The 16,795-nt window shown below is 35.8% G+C and overlaps 1 protein-coding gene across 10 annotated transcripts in view; it reads right to left on the reverse strand.

Annotated features, from left to right (window-relative positions):
* The window catches only part of PTPN13 (protein tyrosine phosphatase non-receptor type 13), a 245,364-nt gene that overhangs the window by 182,439 nt on the left and 46,130 nt on the right, over nucleotides 1-16,795 (reverse strand). For all 10 annotated transcript variants that reach the window (XM_037021141.2, XM_037021144.2, XM_037021143.2 and 7 more), the window contains exon 2: nucleotides 9,269-9,388. In XM_037021141.2, coding sequence (XP_036877036.2) covers nucleotides 9,269-9,383 — 115 coding nt within the window. In that variant the 5' untranslated portion in view covers nucleotides 9,384-9,388. The remainder of the gene's footprint in view (nucleotides 1-9,268; nucleotides 9,389-16,795) is intronic.

Consider the following 16,795-nt stretch of genomic DNA (forward strand, 5'->3'; position numbering starts at 1 on the left):
GTGCTGGCAAAACTGGACAGCTACATGTAGGAGAATGAAACTGGACCATTGTCTAACCCCATATACAAAGGTAAACTCAAAATGGATCAAAGACCTGAATGTAAGTCATGAAACCATTAAACTCTTGGAAAAAAACATAGGCAAAAACCTCTTAGACATAAACATGAGTGATCTCTTCTTGAACATATCTCCCCGGGCAAGGAAAACAACAGCAAAAATGAGCAAGTGGGACTACATTAAGCTGAAAAGCTTCTGTACAGCGAAAGACACCATCAATAGAACAAAAAGGAACCCTACAGTATGGGAGAATATATTTGAAAATGACAGATCCGATAAAGGCTTGACGTCCAGAATATATAAAGAGCTCACACGCCTCAACAAACAAAAAACAAATAACCCAATTAAAAAATGGGCAGAGGAACTGAACAGACAGTTCTCCAAAAAAGAAATACAGATGGCCAAGAGACACATGAAAAGATGCTCCACATCGCTAATTATCAGAGAAATGCAAATTAAAACTACAATGAGGTATCACCTCACACCAGTAAGGATAGCTGCCATCCAAAAGACAAACAACAACAAATGTTGGCGAGGCTGTGGAGAAAGGGGAACCCTCCTACACTGCTGGTGGGAATGTAAATTAGTTCAACCATTGTGGAAAGCAGTATGGAGGTGCATCAAAATGCTCAAAACAGACCTACCATTTGACCCAGGAATTCCACTCCTAGGAATTTACCCTAAGAACGCAGCAATCAAGTTTGAGAAAGACAGATGCACCCCTATGTTTATCGCAGCACTATTTACAATAGCCAAGAATTGGAAGCAACCTAAATGTCCATCGGTAGATGAATGGATAAAGAAGATGTGGTACATATACACAATGGAATACTACTCAGCCATAAGAAGTGGAAAAATCCAACCATTTGCAGCAACATGGATGGAGCTGGAGAGTATTATGCTCAGTGAAATAAGCCAAGCGGAGAAAGAGAAATACCAAATGATTTCACTCATCTGAGGAGTATAGGAACAAAGTAAAAACTGAAGGAACAAAACAGCAGCAGAATTACAGAACCCAAAAATGGACTAACAGGTACCAAAGGGAAAGGAACTGGGGAGGATGGGTGGGCAGGGAGGGATAAGGGGGGGGAAGAAGAAGGGGGGTATTAAGATTAGCATGCATGGGGGGGAGGGAGCAAGGGGAGGGTGGGCTGCACAACACAGAGAGGACAAGTAGTGACTCTACAACATTTTGCTAAGCTGATGGACAGTAACCGTAATGTGGTTGTTAGGGGGGACCTGATATAGGGGAGAGCATAGTAAACATAGTATTCTTCATGTAAGTGTAGATTAAAAATTTAAAAAAAAAAAAAAAGAAAGAAAGAAAGAAAGAAGAGGGGGATTACTCCTTAACAGGATAAAACTATTGGTAAATCAAAGATCAACGCATGCTTTAAATATCCTTAATGTTGATCACTTAAAGGGTGTCAGATGATCAGCTATGGAGGTACTCTTTTCTGATAATATTCCTTTCTCTTAATTAAAAAAAAAAAAAAAAAAAGCAGTTACTGTGTGCTGACCTCCAATGAGTTCTGCACAGTGGTATAGAGGGCATGTCAAAGTGTGGGCAAAGGGTCTGTTTGTTTCTACGCAGAAGATCAAGGCCTAGCTTGGATACCCAGAAAATGAACTAAGATACGATATGAGGAGGAGCTTCCGGCATCAGCACTCTCTGGAGGACTTGTGCCGGGGGATCATCATCAAAAAGCCTCCACAGGGATCCGGACGATGCTGCGGTTGTGGCTGCATCCAACCCACCGTCTCCTGGACTTGCCATAAGATTGAGGAGGGAGATGTCTAGGCTGGCATGTGCATACAGTGAGACAACGAATTTAACCGGATCTGTACTATTGGAACTCAACCAGGAGTTGGGAGGGGTGCAAGTTGTAGCACTCCAAAATCTCATGACTATAGACTATCTATGGTTAAAAGAACATATGGGATGTGAACAGATCCCAGAAATGGGCTGCTTTAATTTGTCTGATGGTTCAAGTACAGTTGGACAATATCCATCATATCATAGTTAAATTTTCACAAATGCCTAGGGTGCCTAAATGGTTTTCTTGGCTTCACTGGAGATGGATGGTAATTATAGATTTGCTTTGTTTATGTCACCGTATTCCTATTATGTTAATATGTGTGTGCAAATTAGTTAGTAGTTTAAAACCTATACATACTTAAGGTACTATACAAGAAGATATGTCAAAGAAATAATCAATCCTCCCAAGTTTCCTTCATATGCTACATCTATAGCTTTTCTTCTTCCTTCCTAATTACAACCCTTAAATAGAATTCGTGCCTCATATCGAATTTACCGAGTATCATAATTCCTCCAGGTGGTAAAGATACCTCGAGACAAGTGCTGGGCATAGAAGCCACAGGGCATAAATCTGCAAAGAAGTAAAAAGCTAACCTTTGCAAACAATATGGCTTCTCTCTCACTTACCAACTTTACATTTCCCTGTATGGCCCCAGAAGATGACTGGTTAGCCAGAGACAGGTAAGATTCCTCAAGGGAGGAACAACCTAAGACAGGCACAGTCGCAGGGGGGCCATCAGGTGAGAATTTGGGGATCAACAGAGGTGAGGCTCAGAACCTCACCCCCCCTGCTTTGAGAGAAATCTTCTGCATCCGTGGATGTCTTGCTGCCCTTGTCTAGCCTGGATTAATACTTAGTCCATAGGCACACACCTGATCATCTGATCATCTACATTGGCCTTCTTACAGCACTAAACTATGTTTTCTACCTTTATCTTTCATCTACCTACCACTTCAGCATTTTATTAAAAATAAAAATAATAATAATAATAGGAGAAATGTGGGATCAACATATAAATCAAGTACAAAAATCAAACGAATATTCATATTTGACCTGATTGTTTATAGGTCATATTGCATGATCAAAACCGAAAGTTTCTGTGATGACTGCCCTTGTACTGTTCACCATGTAAGAATTTATTCACTATGTAAGAATTCGTTCACCATGTAAAAACTTGTTCGTTATGCTTCAGAAGATTGGAGACTGACGAGAATTAGGCTTGAGATGGATTAATGATTGTACATTGAGCGTTGACCCCCCTATACTGAATTTTATTGTTGTTAACAACCATTTGATCAATAAATATGAGAGATGCCCTCTCAAAAAAAAAAAAAAAAAAGTAAAAAACAAAAAAACAAAAAAACAAAAAAAAAACTAAGCAATTGTTATTAAACATTTGATGTACTTTTTAAAGTAGGCCTAACTGATATACACTTATTGTACATATTGAAAGAGTACAATTGTTGTTCTGACTTATGAATACACCTGCGAAACAATAACTACAATCAAGATAATAAACATACACATCATCCCCAAGTTTACTCATATACTTTTGTAATCCCTGCTTCTTATCCCTTATACCTTCCATTCAGAAGCAATCACTAGAGTTTAGTTTGAATTTTTTAGAATTCTAGGTTAGAATCATACAGCATGTATAATTTTTGTCCAACTTCCTTTACTTGGCACAATTTTAAAAATTAATCCATGTTACTTCACGTATCAATAGTTTACTCCTTTTATTGCTATATAGTGTTTCATTATAACTACAATTTGTTTATGCATTTACCTGTTGACAGACATTTGGTTTCCAGCTTTTGGCTATTGCAAATAAAGCTACTATGCATATTCATGTACATGTTTTTATGTGAACATGTTTTCATTTCTTTGGGGTAAGAACCTAAGAGTGCATATGGTAGGTGTACATTTAGTGTTTTAAGAAATTGTTAAACAGTTTCCAAAATGTAAAACTGTATCATTTTACATTTCTATTAGCAGTGTATGAAAGCTCCACTTGCCCCAAGCCCTTGTCAACCTTTGGAATGGTCAATCTTCTTAATTTTAAACATTTTAATAGATGTGTAATAGGATGTCTTTGTGGTTTTAATTTTCATCTTTCTGATGACTAATGATGGTGAGACTCGTTGCCTGAAAAGTAAAAATTTCATGTTCTTATTTGAAATCTGAAATCTGTGTATCTTCTTTGATAAAGAATCTGTTGGAATCTACTGCTCATTTTTGGTGGTCGTTCATTCCTTGAGTTTTAAGAATTCTTTGGTATATGGCTGGCTATCCAATTGTTACAGCATCATTCATGGAGAAGATAAACCTCTTTATCTTTGTCAAAAAAACCATTGACTGTAAATATGTCTCTTTCTGGACTCTATAGTGTTTCCCATCATCTATTTTGATTACTATAGCTTTGTAAGTCTTGAAATCAAGTAGTGTCAGTCCCTATACTTTGTTCTTTTTTAATGTTGTTATGGCTATTCTAAATCCATTGAATTTCTATATGGATTTTACAATCCACTCATCAATTTCTATAAAAAAAAGAAAGCATGTTGGTATTGCAGTGAATACATACATCCACTTAGAGAATATTGATAATATTGAGTCTTTTGATCCAGGAACACAACATGGCTTTCCATTTATTTAGATATTCTTCAATTTCTCAACATTGTTTTTAGTTTTTATTATATAGGTCTTCATCTTTCATCAAATTTATTTCTAATTATTTCATTTTTTAATTTCACAATTCATACTTAAAGTAATTTTTCCACCACTTTTAAGAGATATTTAAAATTTTTCAATTTCTGATTGTTTATTGCTACAGTGTAAGTCCTAATACCTATTTCATTTCAGTTATAATAGTCAAGAGAAGAAGTTGTGGCAAAAAGACATTGTGTTATTGCATCTAAGGAATGAAAAACCGTAGATTTTATATAAACTAAGTGTCCAAGAACACTTGCTAGTAAATCTTTTACTATTTTATTTAGCTGATGAACCTTGTTTTTTAGCTCTTTTCTTTATTAAAATGCATTATTCTATTATTTTTAAAACTGCTTATTTACTAATTTCATTAATTACTATTTTATTAAACAGGGAACCAGAAACAACTACACATAAAGGGATTTATATCCTTGCCTAAGCAAGGGAGTTTAGATCATTTTCTTTCATTAGTTATGAAGAGTCAATTGTAGCAACATTCTGTCAACCCCTCTAATCCTTTGAAATCCCACAGATTCAAAAGATGTTTTCTGCAAAATGCAACAGTTTGGGAAGTAAAAAAAAGTAATCAATCAATCACTGTTTGGGGCAAATAAAAAAATTGTAAACTAAATATTTCAAGGCAGCATTAATTTCACTTCTAAAGATTATCCAGGATATGTATGAAAATACCATTGTTTTTTATTATCGAGGACCACTGAGACCCTGCATGAGGTCATCTATGATATAAAAGCTAAAATCTTAAATGTGTATGTGTTTTCTAATGTAAGCTATGCTTCCCAATCAGTTAATAAGATGGACCAAAAAGCATTTAATTAGGAAGCCATAAAATGGGAGGACCCTTAATGCTTCCAGAACTTGTATTTCATTGGTCACATTTAATTTCCTAACTGAAGAATAGTATCTTCCCAGTGAGGCAAAATAGTAAAATCCAGCTGTCTACTATTTACAAGAGATACCTAAATTACAAAACACATGAGTTGAAAATTAAGGAAGGAGGAAAGCTCTACTAGGGATGGCAAGGGAAAGGAAGCAGACGTGGCAATATTAAGAAGAGACTAAAAAAAACAAGGCATTGAGTAGTAAAAAGGGGATAAAAAAGGCTTATTTTACAAGAATAAACAAGTGGGACTAGAGCAAAGTAAAAAGCTGCACAACAAAAGAAACAATCAACAAAATAAAAAGGCAACCTATGGCATGGGAGAAAATATTTGCAAGCCATCTGATAAGGGGTTAATATCCAGAATATATAAGGAACTCATACAACTCAACAGCAAAAAAATCAAACAGTCCAATTAAGAAATGGACAGAGGACTTGAATAGGCTTTTTCCCAAAAGAGACATATAAACTGCTAAGGTACAGGAAAAGATGTTGATTGTTTTTGATAGCTGTTTATTCATTACTCTCCTTTTGTTTCTGTATGTTTAATTCCTAAGATAGTAAGTTGTAATTGGTTTTAATATTTGACTGTGTTTCTGAATAATTTATATTAACTCCCTGATTACATTAGATGTTCAATGTTAGATATATAGAAATAAAAGCAATCTAGATTTGGGGGGAAAAAAAGTCTTATTTTATATTGATAAAAGATCCAGTCCATTCAAATTTGTCACTAGCCATTACATGTATCATACAAAATAGCATGAAAACACATGATGACAGTATAAGACAGACAAAAACATTATAGTGGGAGAGTTTTAACTATCTCTAATAATTTGACAGGTTGAGTATACAAAGTAATATGGATATAGAAAAAATTCTAAAGCACAAATATTAACAAACTTACATAATATCCTAGAAGCAGAAAGTACAAGTTATTTACAAATTCCCACAGAATATTAAATAAATAGGCCATGTGTAAGGCCCCAACAAAAATCTCAAAAAAATTCTAAGAAATAATCACATAGATCATACATTTTAATAACCACAAGACAATAAAACTAAGATAGATACAAGAGGAAACAACAAAAAACTTACAACAAAACTTACAACTTACAACAAACTTACAATTATCATCATCACCATCATCTAAATGTTTGGAATTACATGTTTTAAAAAAGTTTTACATTTTTCTTCCTCTGAAGAGAAACTCACTTGAATTTGGTGACTTTCAATGAAGTCATACTTAGATAATCATTATTCCATAAATAACAACAACAATTTTGTTTTTAAAAAAGGCTAAAAGCCTTAAATTACTAAGAGGCTCAAAAAGACAGGTAACTGTCTTGACCTGTGCCCAATAATCTCCCCTGTGAAAATGCTCATTTCCAGCCTTCTACTTGGGAACTTGCACTAATGTACGGAAACAGACACAGGAGCTAAATACAAGTTCAAGAAGATGGGGCAGGGGGTGGGGGTGTGGAGAAGTTATCCCTAAGAGAAGCAAACTTCTTGCAGACCATTGTATACCTGCTTTTTTCCTCTAATATGCCTAGTGTTACACATAAGGGTGTCTACTAGAGAACCAAGAATACCTTTCATCAAAAAAAAAGCAATCTAGTAACTATTTCATTTCAGTTTGTTATAATAGTCAAGAGAAGTTTCTACTGCAAAACGATCATTGTGCTATAAAGTACAAGGAATAAAAAAGCACAGATTTTAGATAAACTAAATCAAATAAGCATCAGTTTCCTACAGATAAACAGAAATTTCCAACTGGCAATCATAATAGCTGTCAATCTCTAGATGGCCAAAGAAGCCAAATATAATTTCTCTGTTTTACTGCTGTTACTCTGACTTGGACTGAAAGCCTTCTGGTAATGAGCTCCTATTGTACAGTGCTTAAGATATGGTTCCCTCACAATTCATTTTATAACACATCCACTAAGTATCTTTATTGCAGTATGCCAATATGATGCAACAATTGCATCTCAATGACAACTACTTTACATTTAGACATTCAATATCTATCATGCAATTTGAAAGAGGTAAACCCTTAGGTACTCTTAACATGCATCTTGCTTTATGTTGTATATGGACAGGGCAGTGATCCTACCATTAGTGTAATAAAAAGGTATGTATTATCTCTCCCTCCTCTGAACATCTGTACTACTTACTGTCTCTATTTCTCATTTAGTAAGTACACTGTTTTGAAGTAAACTTTTCAAAAGCATCTCTCTGACATGAATGAATCCAGTAAGAGCAATAGTGACACCTACTTATTGGGATCTTCCACATAGCACATAATACCTCAAAAGTAAGATATGTTTCTTAAATATTAATTGACTATTGTTAATTAACTGAGTAATGCCACTAACATATCCCCGCTCAGCAATACCTTTTGAGCATGGCTACTTGCTCTATACTCTGGAGTGCCTATACTTTCAAATTTTCTGGAAAAAATATGAAAAATTTGCAAACAAAGCAACATGTCTACTTAAATAGTTAGATTTGAGCTATGTGGAATCAGATAAAATGAATAAATTTTCTTTAAATTAACTGAACTCTATAATCAAACATCTTAAAGCATCCAGGTTATAGTAGAATTAGATGGGCTTCAACAGTTTCTGTCTTTGTCCCTGGATTCGAAAGCAATAATAGGAACAACAACAAAGCTTTGCCATTTGTTCCTAAACACTCTTCTGTGGTCTAGACTTCCCTGTACTCAATCAGTGGTCATTCCTACACCTTCCAAAAGGTTCCCATTGCTCCTGGACTCCAGCAATTCAACTGTTAACGATTCTCAAACTTTAACATGTATGAGCCTTATGGACTTACTAAAATACAAATTGCCCAGTTGCATCCCTAGAGTTTCTTATTCAGTAGGCCTAGTGTGAACCCAAGTGGTTGCATTTCTAACAAGTTTTCAGGTGATACTGGTGGTATTTATTGTCCAGAGACCACATTTTGAGAACTATTACTACCCACAAATCATCCTCTATTTCTGTCATGCTTACTGTGCCTGATTAATTCATTCAAATCATTTTTGAAGTTTAGTTCTTCTTTTACATGAAGCTTGGTTTCTTTACCTACTATTCTAAGGAGGTACTGACCATGTGGTATGAATGGCAAACACCATCTTCATGTGAAGCTTTTCTGCATGACATCAAATGTTTTTGGACAACCAAAGAGCGACTCCACAACTTTTCCAGCTCCAAAATGCCACACATCCATTTGGAACCAGGTGACCACCTCTACAGGGAAGCACCAAACTAGTTATTCAGTCTATATTACCCCAGTATGGAGTTACAGGGATACACACACTATTCTCTCTGCCAAGAATGTTTTTCTCTCTCTCATCTGGTTAACTTCTCTTCTTTCAGGTTTTAGCTCAGGGGTGACTTATTCAGGGAAGCCTTTCTTTTCTTCCCCATGACCAGGTCAAATCCTCCTATTATGGGTTCTTATAGAGTTAATGAATCCCCTCCTATGTAGCCTTTATCATAGTTACAATTCCACATTAATATAACAATTTTATTAACAGATACTTTTCATGCTGGAGTGTAAGCTCCAGACAGAGAATATTTCTGGTTTTGATTACCATTTTATTTCCAGTGCTGAGCAACATAAGGCATATAGAAGAAGTTCAAATGAAGGTAGACAAGACTGGAGCATTCTTAGCCCTAATAGAGATAAGGGAAAATATTCCTTTCTATACTCTGCCCCCTTATCTGTTTTTCAGCTACCCAATACTCCAAAAAGAAAAAGAACAACAAAAAAGACTTACCTTTTCTGAATAATTCTTGGAGACTTTCTGCACTTTGATTTAATACAGCCCATATTTCTTCCTCCTGCAGCGGTCCACCCCGAACCTCCAGGGCCTCAGCTAGTGACACGTGCATATTACCTGAGAAACAAAGGTCATAGGTGGTCTATACATCAGCAACTTTACTGCATTTGCAGTAGTAAATAGTTTTAGATCAGTGATGAAAGACTATAAGGTCCCTGTCTACCTGACTTTTCAATATGGCACTTCAGTTTAAATATAAGCCTATTGCTTAAACTCATAGAGAGTAAAGGAATTGGAGGAAAAAAACCTTCAAAACAACAACTTGCCCTAGCCCAATAGGGTCAACCTTAGAGACAAACTGGAGAATAGTGGTAGTGACTACTTCACAGGAGAAGAGAGAGACTTCACTATACCAGGAGGCAACAAAGTGCAGGCAATTAAATCAAAGCAGCCAGATTGAACTGCAGGATCTTTCAGATTACAGTTCCAGGTTTCATCCTATCCATCCAAGGTAAAGAGAATAGATAGGAGTCCCTAGAGCCATGGTAGGGGAAGTAAGAATGAGATGGAACACATTTCTTCCATTCACTACTTGATTACTGGATCTCCAAAATATATACTAGAACTATAAATTTTGTTCCGAATGGACTTAATTATTACTAGACTCAGCTTTACTGCCACGTATCCATTTCCTCTTGGGAAATTCATTTTACACTTAAACCTCAGTTTGCCACCTGTGAAATGGGAATAATAGTAGTAATAAAAATAATGCCATTTTGGGGTAGCTATGACGAGGAATGAAGTTATGCTTGTAAACATGCTTTGTAGTCTAAGACTTTTTTGAAGCTGAATTAATAAAAAATAAGAATGGTACCTCTGCAGTGACATTTTTCTAGAGCCAATTTTTTAATGACATTTAATTAAGCAGGTGATACATTGATAACATTCAAGGTTTTCTATGGGGCTCAATAATTCTATTTTCATTTTGGAAGGGGAAATGCAGCTAGTCAAAATCTTCCTAAATTTTTCTAAATTGACACTCCTTTGAAAGAAAATTGCTCTTTACAGTGATCCCTAAGATTTCTACCTAGACCAAACCAATTTAAGCATAATGCACACAATGTATATATATTGCTAGGTAGAAGCAGATGGGTTCAGAAAAGAAGCTAGAGGGAACTGAAAGTGTTAAATAGTTATTTTATGTAATTATATCCTTCATTAAAATTTAAAAGTAACCTGCTAAAAAAAAAATCATAGTTTAGATAAAAGTTGACTTGGTTTACTCAACTAATAAGAAAAGGTAGTATTTTCATTTAATTTATGTTTATGGTGCTTTAACCCAGACTGAAAAACAGCAACTACAGTTATAAATGAGGCTAGTCTTGTTCTGTTACTTTCCTTTCCAAATGTTTACCACAATATTTTTTGCTTTCTATTCTCAAGGGGTATCTATTTAAATGCACATGTGGTGGTTAAAAAGTAAGATACAGGATATTTCTCTGAAAAAGCCAAAAGTGTTTTTATTTAGCTTGTACAAGAAGTGACTATTCAGACCCATCCTCCACCAAATAAATTTCTAGGTTTCTCATGTACTTTATTATATGATAGCACATTTATTAAAGGGAAAAAACCAGAAGCTTCATTCCTTTCTAAGAGATATCTGAGTTATCTTCTACATAAAACACTGTTAAATTGGAAGTTTCAACAGATACTATCAGCAATCAGATACCAATATGACTTGTGAGAAGTACTACCCTGCAGCAAATTTCCAAAGTAATATGTCTAAGAACCAGTTGGACAGCTCTAGAGCCTACACACAGGGTGTAAAGAATAAAGAGAGGATTGCATAAGAATTTCTTTGAAGAGAGCTGTCCTGATTTTCATGCCTACCCCCAAACAGTAGGGGTGTGGGAAAGTGCCTTGTTTGACTTCAAGCCAGTCAAAGAGGCTTCAGTGGGACCCCTTGGAGTGCTTGATATGTGTTCCCTAGAGTTAGGGAGGACACCAGACTGGTACTTGGCACTTACTTTATAGGACTCTAAAGGCTTTGGCTATCACTCTGAGGTGGCATCTGGAGGGAGGATAGGGCAAAGAGAGTTTGGAGTAAGGAAGCATGCTGTACTGGTGCTAGCTACTCTTCCACCGAAGGAGGGGTAAGTAGTGGGGGAGCAGTTACACACAGAGAAGAAGCAGGGCCATATAAAGGCCAATTTGGAGCTAATGAATCCTACCCAGATGAGGAAGATGTCTAAAAATTCTGATTCTTGTGGTAATGGTTGTACGTCTCTGTGCCTATATTAAAACTACTGAAGGTACACTTCACACTTTAAGAGGGTGAGTTTGATGGTATGTCAATTATATCTTATAAAGTTGTTAAAAAAAATCCTACTTATAGTACTACTTGAGGTTCCCAGAGTGCCACCAGAAGGGTGAAAGAGGAAGGAAGAAAAGGAAGGATGAGTGGGGAGAGGGAGGGAGAAGGAAGAGGAGCAAGAAGAATAATTAGGTATTGGCTATAAGAAGAAAAATTTTTTGAAGTATCACAGAAAGTATAGTTCCAGTGAAAGACTCTGAAGAATCCACAAAAGTATACATAGGAGAAAGGGTCAGCCTTAAACATATATGAAGTTCAAAGAGAGTGAAGCCATTTCACTACAGAAGTCATGTAAAAAAGTGTTTGCTTTTTTATCTTTCTTCTTGCCTCTTGGTTGCAGCCTGACGGAGTCAGATATAGCAATTTGCAAGTCGGTGAGGTCGGTGAGGAGATAAGCAACAAAAAGAGAAGGCAACCATACTGCCTCCCACCTATAGCTAATCCTAACCAGGGGAGGAACTAGTTTTAGCTTTGAGTGAAGATTGAAATTTTAATATATTGACTAGGCACTTTTACTTATAGAATTGATATTGTGTTTTCCACTAAAGTGACCATAGTTGTTATTATCTAAGTAAAAGGAGAAAATTATGGACCTGAGTTTTTACAGAGACAAGAGGAATTTCCCTTGTGGAAGGAAGGAACACGATCGGCAAAGTAAGTTGCTTCTGATTCCATCTTATATATTCCACTGTCAAGATATATCACACATATACAAAGTTTTAAATCTTAAGATACTAGCTTTTACTTATTTTTAAAGAAATTGTTTTTTTAAATATAATTATTTCCTATCAAAAAGAAAAAGTTAACTTCTCAACACAACAGAACTTTTTCAATGCTTGATTTTTCTGTCTACAAAGATTATAGATTATACAGCTGTTACTTGTTTCAATCAGATATGAATTATATTTTATCAATCCTCTGTTAATTTTTATTTTTAAAAGTATTGTCTATTCAATGCAGGATCTCTATGCATTTCTGACTGGAAGTTCCTGGAACTCTGAAACCATGGATGAAACTTTTTTAAAAGCACTATCACCTAGGTGATAGAATAGATTTGATAATTTTAATACACAGCTTTGCTAGAAAGAGGTTTATGATTAAAAACTGCCTCACTCCTCTAATCACCCAACCTCAAGAATTAATGTTAAAGTAGCTTTTTAAAAGTCAAACAAATAAACAATAAAACATAGCTTTTAAGTTGTCTACCATCATCTTCTCTACTTTTATTCACCTTTAAGATAGCTCTCCAGATCATTACTTCCAAACGGAAAGAGAAGACAAGAGGATGAAATAAATGCGGATGTGGAAGAGGAAGGCAACAAAGAAAGAATGTGGAGGAAAAAAAGAAAGCTTGAAGTCAACCAATAGATGAAGGAAACAATTTGTTATGAAAATTCTTAAGAGTTTATTACAACAATTATTTCCTTTAGACATAGTACTAGGTAGCTTGGGGCACAATATATGACTGACATTATTTTATCATCAGTAAGTTCTTGGTTTACAGTAAACATAGCCATATTATTCACTTTTATTTCTTTAAATATGGTAGGTTATATGACAACTAAGTTTTTGGAAAGACTTTCAAATAAGAAAATTAATCATATTATGAAACCAGTATCATTACTATGTTTTTGGTTAACATAGGTATTAATGCCATGACTTTAAAACTATGTCAACAGAGTCTGATAAAGCCACAAAAGGACATATTTCATTTTAATCCTGAGGGATTTGTGACTCACAAATAGGAAGTACATAAAGGTGATTCCAAAAAGAATGAAATGGTAAACAGATGAACTGAATTTAATCAAGTGACATAACAACCTGTCCTGGAGTAGACTAATTAATTAGGAAGCTTAAGTTTATTAAAAGGAAAGAGAGCTATAAGCATACCGTGTTTCAAGGACAAAGCCACTATAAAATAGAGCTCTGTATATGCCACTAGTTTTGGGCAAAGATCCATTCAGCATCCTCACTGAAGACTTCTTTGGTCATTAAGAAACCATAGTAGGTTTAGAAAGCAACCCCTAAAATTATGAGCATCTTTTAATCCAAGAAGATTAATAATTAAGATTCATAATTAAACATTTAAGAGAAGCAAGCTCATATATTAATATTTTTAAAGAATCTGTAGATATTTGGTATTTTAGCTGTTTACAATATTTGAGAAACAGAGTAGTCTTGTGATTCCTATTTAAATATTGTAATTGAGAAAATCACTTCAAACTTGTAATTTAAAAATGTATAAAATACAATGGAAACATGTAAGAGAACTCATATGTTTTCTTTCATGAGAAGATTTATTTAAGTACTTAGAAGGTTTTTTGTTGGTCAGAAAACTGAGATAATTTAAAAAATTGGATTTTAATTATATGAATGCAGTTTAAAATATTTAAGGGAGTTTAATTAAGAAAGTTAAAAAAATGTGATTATATTCTCAAAGGGCCTCTTAAAAGTGGCTATTAAAATTTTTTACATGTACCAAATAGAATAAAATAATAAAATTGACTGTAGAAGCTTAGGTTTTAGAATTTTTAATTTAATAAGAATATTCATTTAAAAATAATTTTCAATAAGCTTTTCTACATACAATAATATTTTGCAGGCCATTATTTTAAAAGGATGCCTTTTTTAAAAAGTAAAGATAAAACTATTGTGGTTCTGAGTTAGATAAAGTTTTCTTAGATTCAACATTAAATGTGTGATATATAAAAGAAAAAAAACAATACATTAAGACTTCATCAAAACTAAAACCTCTGCTCTTAGAAAATAACTGTTAAGAGAATGAAAAAGAAAAGCCACAAATTAAAGGAAAATATTTTCAGATCACATAACTGACAAACGATTTGTATTCAGAATATATAAAGAACTGTCATAGATTACATATCAATACTTTAATAAAAAACAGAACTGTCAAAATTCAATAGAAAGACAAATAGTCCAATTTAAAAAAAAGGCAAAAGATTTGAATAGATACTTGATCAAACAAAATATATGGATGACAAATGAACATATGAAAAGATGTTCATCATTACTCATTAGAAAGTGAAAATTTAAAAAACAAGAAACTCACTCAATGATTCTGTAACATATTCCTAGGCTGACAGACAGTAGCTATACCAAAGATTGTTTATCAATGGTACTTCAATAAAAATAAAAATGAGACACTGCTACAGAGCTATCAGAATGGCTAAAATGAAAAAGACTGACCACACTAAGTGTCGATAAGAATTTGGAGGAACTGGAACTCTCATACATTGCTAGTGAGAATGTAAAGTACTACTTTTTTTGGAAACTGTATGTTAAAAGACTTTCTTAAGGAGAGGAAAACATGGCAGCATGAGTAGAGTGGCAGACACCTCCTCCCAAAACCATATATATTTTGAAAATTCAGTAAATACAACTATATATAAAAGAGAGACCAGAAGATACAGTACACCAGCCAGGCTACATCTGTGAGAGACCAACATCTCACAGAAATGGGTAAGATAAAAAGCCCTGACCGGGCGGGACCTGAGCACTCCCCCAACCCCAGTTCACTGGTGGGAGGAAAAGAATCAGAGTGGGGAGGTAGTGGAAGCACAGGACTGCTAAATAACCAGCCCTAGTAGACTGCCCCAGGAGCACAGACACACATTGCATGGTGCTCTTGATATTAGAGGAGCAGAAAAGCAAAATACGAGACTAAGACTGTGAACAGGTTCCCACAGCCGGCTGCCCTGGGACAAAAGAAAAGCAGGTGCTCTAAAAGTCTTCAAGGGACAAGGGTTTAACCGGCAGACAAAATTGTCCTGGCACACTCAGCTGAGAAGGGTGAGGACTTTAAGGAACTTCAGGTGCCCTAACACCCTGGTTGGCAATTCTGCTCCGAGATGCCTCACAGCAATAAGCAGCCTGATGTTCTGTCCTCTCCGCTGAAACCTGCAAGCAAATCGGCTGTCTCCACTATTGCTGCAGAGCAGCCAGAGAGAAGTCCTGCCTATAGTAACCACACAGTTTAACAGAGAGGCTTCTCCCTGAACACGGCTAACTGGTCCAGACCCAGAGGCTAATCCCTGTATATGGCTGACAAGCAGAGACAGTGGAAATGGGCACAGGTACCAGAAGACATGAAGGGGCTTTGTTCTTGTGGCCGAATACATGCCGCTCACCTGCAAACACTGCCAGCACCATAGGCCATCCCAAGGTCCACTCTGCCCATGGCAACTAGGGCATTAACCCAGAGGCTGTACCCTGCACACAACTGACCTGCACAGACAGCGGAAACAGACGCAAAGACTGGGAGGCACAAACAGGCTTTGCTCTTGAGGCAGAACATGCGCTGCTGGTCTGCGACCCCCACCAGTGCCCTTGGCCATCCTGAGGGTCATCCCACAAATGGTAGCCTATGGGATTAACACAGAGGTTTCTCCCTGTGTGAGGTTAACTGGCACAGAGAGTGGAACAGGCAAGGTGACCAGCAAGCAGAAGGGATTTTGTTCTCTAAGCTGCCACACGCACCACTTGCTGGAAACCACTCCCATCGCCATGAAAAGGCAGAAGAACCTTGTTCAGTCCAAAATCCCTCAAAAACCAGAGAGAGGGCTTGGTGAGACTGAAATCACTAATCTTCCTGAAAAAGAATTCAAAATAAAAGTCATACACATCCTGATGGAGCTACAGAGAAATGTTCAAGAGCTAAGGGATGAATTCAGGAGTGAGATAACAGAAATGAAAGAAACAATGGAAGGATTTAAGAGCATACTGGATGAGGTGGAAGACACTGTTAATGCAATAGAATTCAAAGAACAGGAACACAGAGAAGCTGAGGCAGAAAGAGATAAAAAGATCTCTAGGACTGAAAGAGTACTAAGAGAACTGTGTGACCAATACAAAGAGAACAATATTCACATAATAGGGGTACCAGAAAAAGAAGAGAGATAAAAAGGAATAGAAAGTGTCTTTGAAGAAGTAATTGCTGAAAACTTCCCCAAGCTGGGGAAGGAAATAGTTTCTAAGACCACTGAAGCCCACAGATCTCCCAACACAAGGAACCCAAGGAGGACAATACCAAGACATATAAATATTTAAAATGCCAAAGATCAAAGACAAGGAGAGAGTATTAAAAGAAGACAGAGAGAGAAAAAAGGTGACCTACAAAGGAAAATCCATCA

Source organism: Manis javanica, chromosome 5 (genome assembly GCF_040802235.1).
Source record: "Manis javanica isolate MJ-LG chromosome 5, MJ_LKY, whole genome shotgun sequence".
Taxonomy (NCBI): Eukaryota; Metazoa; Chordata; class Mammalia; order Pholidota; family Manidae; genus Manis; species Manis javanica.